The sequence below is a fragment of the Lepisosteus oculatus genome, chromosome 4 (genome assembly GCF_040954835.1).
Source record: "Lepisosteus oculatus isolate fLepOcu1 chromosome 4, fLepOcu1.hap2, whole genome shotgun sequence".
In the NCBI taxonomy this organism is placed as follows: Eukaryota; Metazoa; Chordata; class Actinopteri; order Semionotiformes; family Lepisosteidae; genus Lepisosteus; species Lepisosteus oculatus.
In genome coordinates this window covers 9015252-9024642 of record NC_090699.1, presented here as the reverse complement: position 1 = coordinate 9024642, position 9391 = coordinate 9015252, and the positions used below count along the sequence as shown (strand labels likewise).

The 9391-nt window shown below is 37.0% G+C and overlaps 1 protein-coding gene across 1 annotated transcript; it reads left to right on the top strand.

Annotated features, from left to right (window-relative positions):
• The first annotated feature begins 462 nt into the window (after positions 1 to 462).
• Positions 463 to 8635, top strand: LOC107077239 (E3 ubiquitin-protein ligase TRIM39-like). The gene is made up of 7 exons (XM_069188589.1): positions 463 to 495; positions 629 to 667; positions 1204 to 1242; positions 1492 to 1513; positions 6527 to 6577; positions 7313 to 7330; positions 7998 to 8635. The coding sequence occupies exon 7, from the start codon at positions 8024 to 8026 to the stop codon at positions 8525 to 8527; it is 504 nt and encodes a 167-aa protein (XP_069044690.1). The 5' UTR covers positions 463 to 495; positions 629 to 667; positions 1204 to 1242; positions 1492 to 1513; positions 6527 to 6577; positions 7313 to 7330; positions 7998 to 8023; the 3' UTR covers positions 8528 to 8635.
• Positions 8636 to 9391: the final 756 nt, after the last annotated feature.

Sequence of the window (9391 nt, the reverse complement as noted above, 5' to 3'; positions counted from 1 at the left end):
TGTGACAGTACCTTTTCTTATTCACGTGGCAGTGTTTTCTCATTAATATATTGTTTTATTTTTTACAAAATAGTTTAATTTAGATGATACTGGAGATCCTTTGCACTTGCAATACATTTAGAAATGATCAAAATAGGTTGTATTATTCTGTTATTACTGTATATTATGTTATAACGGAAAGTGTAAGTTACTGGATAAAATTAAGTGCAGAAAATCTAGCCCCGTACAGATAGATTCAATGCCTGTATGAACTCTGCTTCTGTGTAGCTAATCTGAGATAATGTATCATAGATTAAGATTACATACCAAGCAGCCACATTTTGCTCCGATCCAAGAAAATGGTGACCAGAAAAATGCAGTCTTCATGAAGGGTTTACTGTAATGAACAGTTTTTTATTATTAACTTATTATCATCTCACCTTGGGTTTGTGATTTAATTTGGATTTATATGTTCAGGTATTACAACAAATTCAAGCTGTTCTTGAAAACTATGGGGTAAGGATGTTGAGTTTTTGATATTTTACAGTGTTTGTAATGGGTGTTGCAAAGATTTAATTCACTGTTTTTGTTATTAACTCTTATCATCTTATCCTTTGGTTTGTGTTCTAATTTGGATTTATATCTTCAGGTATTTCAACGAATTCAAGGCTTCCTTGACAACTATACAGTAAGGATGTTGAGTTTTTGATATTTCGTATTTGATTTATTTCTTCAGAATTTTCAACCAAATTCACGGTAAGGATGTTAAATTTGGGATATGTTGCAGAGTTTTTGCTTTTGTGTGTAAAAATGACACATTATCATGTCTGTGGCACTTGGATATAGAAAATTAAAGATTATGCTATCAGATTGAGATTTGAAAAACACAGCTTTTAAAGCAGAGGTAGTCTTGTTTCCTTATTTTATAATGTTATCATTTATAGTTGGTTGTGTTGTCTTTTGAGTTTGCTGCTATAAGTTGACAAAAACAACTGGTAGGATAGTACCTTGTCTCATTCATATGTTTAGTGGGAAGTTTAATTTAAATATGTTCACTTAAATGGGGTGGGAGATCCCCTGCATGAGCAATACTTTATAAAATGATTACAAAATATGTTGTTTATGATCATGAAAAGTGTAATGTGAAGTATAGGTTACTACAGAAAATTATAATTATTATCTCATCCTTTGGGTCAGTGTTCTAATTTGGATTTATTTCTCCAGGTATTTCAACTAATTCAATACTACCTTGGCAGCTTTATAGTAAGAACATTAAGTTTTTTTTATATTTTGGCACATTTTTGCTTTTGTGATTATATTTTTACTGTGAAAAGGGGCAAATTTGCATTTTGGGAAAAAGACCCTTTTTATGGCCACATTATGCATTTCATAGCTCCAGGAGTTTCAGTATCATCTCAGAAAGTGCAATCCTTGCTTTCAGTTAGCCCACATTAAGCATTTCAGAAATAAATACAAATAAAGTACTTATTTATATTCTTCTCATTTTCATAGGAAGACTCTAAAAGTACAAGGGGTAAGTTTTCATAGCAATATTTTCAACAAGATGTTTTTGATTAATAACATGCTGTTATTTATTGTTTCTCAATAATTTTGTGAAATGTATTGTTTGTTTTTTGTTCACATTCAAATTTATTAAACATTTTTCATGTCATCTCTCTGCTGTTCAAGAGGAAAGAGGACAGATTTGATCAAAACAACTAATACCTATGATGATGTTTAATAAAGTTCTATGATACAGTAACTTGATGGATTCAAATATATCGATGCACTTTGCTTTATGTGCTGTCATTGAAACAAACACTGCCTCACTGTCTGTGCTGTACATTTTAAGTTCAGGAATAAAACTTTGCTGAATTCCTTCTTTTTTTGGGGTGCCATCACCATAATTTACATCCTTATGGTCCTTGTCATCCCTTAAATATATTACGTCTTATGGGAGAAAATTCCCCTGTTAGTGTCATTTTAATTACCATCACACATTTCTGGACCATATCTAGACACTAAACAGTGACGTCCCGTACATACAGTTCATTTAAATTAAAATTAATTGCATGCATGAAAATATTCAAAATATCATGTCACTTATCTACATACAGAAATCTGTCTTTAAAGTGTGATTAGTGTGATTAGTTTCATCACATTAATCACATTAATATTATGATTATTAAATTCAAATATTGAGTCTTCATTTCTTTATTCATTGGTTTTACTACAGTGTTAATGTGTATAGTATGTGATGTTAGTTTTTAGCAGATGCAATTTCACATTGTAAGTTGTGATATGATGCACACAGATGTCTTTCATAGTTGTCAGAAAATGAACAATTTAAAAGGGAATTGCAGTCCCAATTTCTCACACCAGTTAAATCTCAAAATAAATGTAAAATTTAAAAATTTGCCATGTTTTCAAGAGTTCCCATGAATTGTGCTTTCATGCAGCCCTTCCTGCTCACTAGTCTCTGCAATGAGTAATGCAATGTGATGTACGAGTGAATAAATACAGTTTTTGCAGCAGATATTTCACCATAGAAATGTTCCAACTTGATCTGCACGCAGAGTTAACAAGTAATTTCCATTTATCAGCAAAACTGTCTGAAAGTCGAGAGCAATATTTCTGTTGGATTAAAAGCAGTGTATTCACAAGTCTGCTTGTTTACAATGCAACACCTCACCTCGTTCTCTTGTCCCATTTTGAATTACAGCCAATGAGGGCAATATGGTGCTGCACATTCATCTATTCTGTGATGTAAATTGGAGGTTTCACATTTTACTGTGTATATTTGACTTTCATTTAAGTTTAAAATGCACACAATGCCAATTCTTCCTAACCCTGAAATATAAAAATAGCACTGCAGTTCCCCATAAATCATTATATAATAATTTCCTTAAAAAACATATATATATATACTGTATATATGTAATGTATAGCTGCTGTTTTCTAAAAAATGATTTGAAAAGAATAATGGAATAAAGGACATTTTGAAGTGGCTTAAATAAGCGTGGTGTGGTGGCTAAGGATCTGTGCCTGTGCCTTTGGCTGGAAGGTTGCTGGTTCAATTCCCATGGCTGGCAGAGGAATTCTACTCCACTGGGCACCTGAGCTGGAAGGTTGCTGGTTCAAGTCCCATGGCTGGCAGAGGAATTCTACTCCACTGGGCACCTGAGCAAGGCCCTTAACTCCAACTGCTCCAGGGGTGCTGTATAATGGCTGACCCTGCGCTCTGACCCCAAACTTCTCTCCCTGTCTGTGTGTCTCATGGAGAGCAAGCTGTGATATGCAAAAAGACAAATTCCTAATGTAAGAAATTGTATAGGGCTAAAGTGGTCTGATCTGACATTAGTTAGTATACTGGGCAGTCGTCTGTGTTTCTACAGTAGTTAGTGTAGTGGGCAGTCTTCTGTGTTTCTACAGTAGTTAGTGTAGTGAACAGTCTTCTGTGTTTCTACAGTAGTTAGTGTAGTGGGCAGTCTTATGTGTTTACAAGGTTGAGACGTGTCTTTTAAAGAAAGGTCAATACACTTGCAATTTCCAGTACTGATTAATATTAATAAGTTTATAATTGTATGTATGAATTAGATTATTTTTTAAACTTTTTTTTAAAGATATGCCTCATACATTTTTGTCCTAAATCTGTTCATTTCATTTGGCACCATTCAGATTGAAACAGTCCCTTGGGTTGTTTTAGTTTTTTTTTTGCAGTTTCACATTTGAAATTCAGATTTTTTCACAATCTCTGTTCTAGAGCTTAAAATATTTCAGTACCTGATACCGGTTTCTCTAGAACATTCTCATTTTCAGTTAATTTTATTCTTTAAACAATGAATCAATTGGGATGTTGTAAAATGTATTTATATTAACCTGTATTGTGTCCTGTTATCTGTTGTTAATGAATAATAATTGCTTACACTTACATAGTGCTTTTCTGGACACTCCACTCAAAGCGCTTTACAGGTAATGGGGATCCCCTCCACCACCACCAATGTGCAGCATCCAGCTGGATGATGCAACGGCAGCCATAGTGCGCCAGAACGCTCACCACACATCATCTCTCAGTGGGGAGGAGAGAAGAGTAATGAAGCCAATTCAAAGATAGGGATTATTAGGAGGCCATGATTGGTAAAGACCAGAGGGAAATTTGGACAGGACACCGGGGTAACACCCCTACTCTTTTCTTGAAACGCCCTGGGATTTTTAATGATCACAGAGAGTCAGGACGTCGATTTTATATCTCATCCGAAGGACGGCGCCTGTTTATAGTATAGTGTCCCCGTCACTATACTGGGGCATTAGGACCCACATGGACCACAGGGTGAGCACCCCCTGCTGGCCCCATGAACACCTCTTCCAGCAGCAACCTTAGTATTTCCCAGGAGTCTCCCATCCAGGTACTGACCAGGCTCACACCTGCTGGGCTTCAGTGGGGCTGCCAGCTGGGAGTTGCAAAGTGATATGGCTGCTGGCCATGCTGATGTCTGTAATCAAAGATTACAGATGAGGATAATGAATGTGAGAAAATAAGCATTTCAGCAAACAGTAAGTACTGAGATGTTGACAGTGAATATACTTAGCTGTTCTGAAAAATTAAATAGACTCAGTTCCTGACAACTCTTTCTGTATCTGTCCTTCATTCTTCACATTCAGTTTTTCTCTAAATGAATAAAGAGGGATCCTCTAGCCATTTATTTATATATAAACCCTGTTTTTTATCATGTTATTAATATGACCAAGAGATTTAAGGAATATAATATATAAGGATATAAGGAAGAAATGAAATGTTCATAGTTCAGTATCACCAGTGGGATTTTCCACTCTTTTCATTGTTAAACAATAATTTACGGATTGTCCTCCTACTGTACATGCTCATGGTCTTAGTTTCTGTACCAACAGCCTATTTTACTGTTCAACCTAAAATGGTAATTAGGGTTAATTGTTAAAATCTTAAAGGGATCTGAACATGGGAACGAGTCTCTGCTCTGAAACACTATGAGGTAGTGTCATACTACTGTAAGTATGACACCCCTCCCATTAACCTAGGGTTTTAACTAGATGAATATTTATGGATAATGTAGATGGTCTTTTGTTTGACCTCCCACCTGAATGTCTGTTCAATATCACCATTACTGCATCTCAGTAAAATTTTAATTCTGATAAAACAAGACCACGCATGTAAAGGGTTAGTACGGTTATTACTTTGGCTTTAACTCATGTAGCAATGACAGTGCTGGTCAGGGAGTCAATGCTGCTGAATTCCCCCAAAAGAATCCTAAATATACCGATGCCGATTTCAAACACTGAGCTTAGACCAAGTCAGTTCAAGCAGATCATTAGGACCAGGAGGTCTCCCATCCAGGTACTGGCCGGGCTTGCACCTTCAGAGCTTTCGTGGGTTGTCAGCTGTGAGTTATAGGGTGATATAGCTTCTGGCAGTACCAGAACTTAATGTATCTACGAGCAAATGAAAAGTGCGTAAGGTGCAGGCTTCAGCTTGGTTGATTGAGTATATTCAGATGTGCAGTTCTTGGGAAGCACTAAGAGGTAGGTGAAGTAACGTGAATCAATGATCAAGTGGCAGTGCTAGAAGCTAGCTGCAGTAGCAGGACCGACTAACTTGAATTGGAACTGTGGTGAGCAGTGGAAAAAGCTGTAATAACCAGGGAAAGTGGATTAACGCTATAGGAAAAGCTATTGATAGACAAAATTTGCTAAACAGCATGAATGAGAATGTATTTAAGAAGAAGCCCCCCAAAAAGAGGGAATATGCTGCTGGAAGTTCTCTAAGGCGAAAGAGTTGTGGGCCAATACTTCATCAGTTGGACACCAACTTAAGAAGGGTAAATGGGAGGGAAAACACATTTCTGTAGCAGCCTAGGCCACATTGCCAGGGACAGCATGAGCTCAAAAAGGAGGCTCCAATCTGGTGTAAACTGACACTGTATGCTCACACCTGCAAAGTGGAGTGGAAGTCAGTGACCAAAAAGAGTGAAAGAGGACAGGGGTAAGTGGGAGACATAATGTCCACAGGTATTCAGAGTTTCTGAATTGAATTAAGGAGCAGTCAAGATAATGCTCACTGTGTCTGTGTTGTCTCCATACACTGTCTTCCATCAGGCCTCCACACGAACAAAACAGTGTCCAGCACTTTGTCACTCTCTCTGTCTTCAGCTCACATGTTCTCTCTCGCAGAAGAGGACAATGTTGTCTTTCTGCTGTCATTTTGTTGCCCATGAATAACCTCTGAGAATACCGATGTCAAGTTAGATAAATAGACAAGTACACGTACTGTATGTATTTATACATGCATTAATATTGACAATATATCAAGGTCTGAAAAAGTGAATTGAATTATTTCTTAATTTTTGAAAGAGGTTTTCAAAGAGGTTCAGCACATTACTCCTGTCTCTGTTTGACACCTCTCATATGCAGATGATTTTTTGCGTTAAACAATAACGAAATGGGGGTCTTACTCTTTTCAGTTATTTAAAGCCTGTATTAGATCCAGTTATTAACCGTAAATGTGTATTTGCAGAGAGAGCAAAGTGGATCATACAAGCTTTGAAAAGGGAGAGTAAGGAGATCTGTAAGTACTAAAATGTTTGCAGAATAGCGTCTGTTTGCTTGTTTCATTGCTGAGCACCAGTGCCTACTGCTTGTTGGGATTGATTTTATTAAAATCTTCAAGGAATCAGAAATCTAGAATTGTATCAGTTTCTGTTTTGAATTACTACAGGACTTCAACTTTCCTTCACTTGTCTAGATATAGTACAATACCTTTTCTGTTCCGGGTTCTTAATCCTTGCATTCAGCTGCAGTTTTCTCCAGATAAACATTTTGGACAGGGCTTTCCAGTTCTCATCTTTGAGGGAGAGCTGTGTCTGCAGGTTTTCCAGGTCTTTTAAAGCAGTAGTTCCTACATGGAAGATGTTAAATTGGTGCGGTTAAGTCACTGAACAGCTTGTTTATCTTGTTTATCTAGTGTCCTTTTATCATGTTTACAGCCTTCCTCTTTAAAATCCTGACCTATAATTGTGTTTAAAACACTGTATTTTACCACACAAGACTTTTTCAAAATGCTCTTAAATACCTTATAAATGTATGGAAAAGTCTTAACGATAAAGTCTCGAGATAAGTTACTGTCCAAACTCTTAAAGTAATCTCTTCATAAAACTGGTTCTGACCCACACAGTGAAAATGGGCTTAATGTGCTTAATTAATTTGTTTTACAAAATTGAATTTGTTCATTTGTTTTAAAAGAGTTCAATGTCTGTTTACTGTATGAATTAACAGAGGTTTTATCTCTTTTTAAATATTGCAGTGAAACTGGCCTTGGAAGGTATTTTCTTTCTTGTTATCAACTTGTATGTTTAATTTTACATTTTTATTCAAAACATTAGTGATATTTTGTGAATTTAATTTAGAAGTATTTATAAACCAATGTGGAAGCATTTGCAATTGTTAGATTTTTGTGGAAATAACAAAGCATTTGATGTTATATTTCATATACTGTTAACTAAAATGATGATAATCCATTTTAGTTTTATATTTCATATAAAGATAACTTAATGTTTTTTCAGAACACATGATTAATGGTAAGATGTGTTATTTGTTAGATGTAGGCTAGATTGCACGCCAATAGTTTGAATATTAATACTTAATCACTTTTTTGCACAAATTCTAAAATTGGTGTTCTTTAGAAGGCCGTTAGCGTGAGTAGGAGTCTCAGTGAATACTGTTTGTACTACCTGTTTCTGAGACAAAGGCTAGAGAAGAGTTAGGGGGTGTCCTGGTCTTAAGTGTGCTTTAAAGAAATAGATTTTTACAGAAAACCATTATTGACATGTTAATGGATGCAATTTATTAGAATAAAATGTCAGCACACAAATCATGTAGAAGAATCATTGAATAGTATTTGGATTTTAGTTTCTAAAACCAGAATGTGCTATCAGGTGAAATCTTTGTGCTTTGTCCTAAATTCTCTCCTTGTTCTTCTTTACCCACAGTGGACGTGACTCTGGATGAGGACACAATGAACCCCTACCTGATGGTGTCAGAAGATGGCAGAGAACTGAGGTGGACGGAGCAGTGCCAGAATCTCCCTGACAATCCTGAGCGGTTTGATGAATACCCCTGTGTGCTGGGCAACAGGTTACCAGCAGGGAGGAGGCATGGGTGTTACTGGGAGGTGGAGGTTGGAAACAAGACGTCCTGGGAGCTGGGAGTGGCCCGAGACTCAGTGTGCAGGAAGGGGCAACTGAGTCTGAGCCCTGGAGCTGGGTTTTGGGTCCTGAGTCTTTGGGATGGGAAGCTGACGGCCCTGACTGACCCAGAGACCCCATTGGACACAGAAGTTCCTACGAGAGTGGGGATCTATGTGGACTATGAGGAGGAGAAAGTCTCCTTCTACAATGCTGTGGACGGCTCCGACATCTACACTTTTAAAGAAAAAATAGACAGGAACGTTCAACCATTCTTCTCCCCTGGCAACAATGATAAGGATCCTCTTTGTATTACACAACCTTCAGGGGCATGAACCTGCTGCTAGGAAAAGGGATACATCATTTTCCCTAAGAATATTTACATTCAATGCCCTCCAGATATGTGTATACTGCTGACAAAATAGGGACTGAAACATATAATAGAATGAGTTATTATCTACAAAGGAACAAGTAATAGGTTTATTCCATGCTGAAAAAAAGAAGAAAGAGAACACAACGTTTCGGCCGTGGAGCCTTCTTCAGGTGACACCTGAAGAAGGCTCCACGGCCGAAACGTTGTGTTCTCTTTCTTCTTTTTTTCAGCATGGAATAAACCTATTACTTGTTCCTTTGCAGCCTACGCATGCTGACGCAGCTACCCACCTGAGTTATTATCTATATTTGACTTTGTAATTTTAATAGCATTGCACAGTGAAAAGTCATATTTTTCATGTTTATCACATTTATTTACACCTTCAGTTTGTAAAGTCAAACAGAAATAAATCTTCAATAACATTTTGCTCGATTAATGTGCAGTGGAAGTATTGAGAAATATATAGAGACTCCTAAAGTTTCCTGTGACTCAGTCAAAATTAATAAAGATTCTAACTGCACACAAAAATGTCCTCAAGTGGTGAATCCTTCAGAATATGTGTGATTCCTAATCGGAAACCAAAGTGTCAGAAGGATGTAGAATAATGAAACACTAGCAAGTGGGCAAGCAGAAGTGTGAACAGGCAGGTGCGTTTGCAGCAGGAGACAGACTGGTGCAGAGAGTGCATGCGTGGTCCAGGCACACACAGTCCAGAGCCACGAACAGGGGTAAACAAAGTTTAAAACTGATAGATGAGGTACAAAGCACTAGAGGAGAATTCAGTGAACACTGTCAGGGTGAAGGGAAAGTGTAAAACCCAGGATAA

Excerpts from the sequence above, each read along its gene's own strand:
- LOC107077239 (XM_069188589.1), top strand. The coding sequence starts at position 8,024 with ATGAACCCCTACCTGATGGTGTCAGAAGATGGCAGAGAACTGAGGTGG.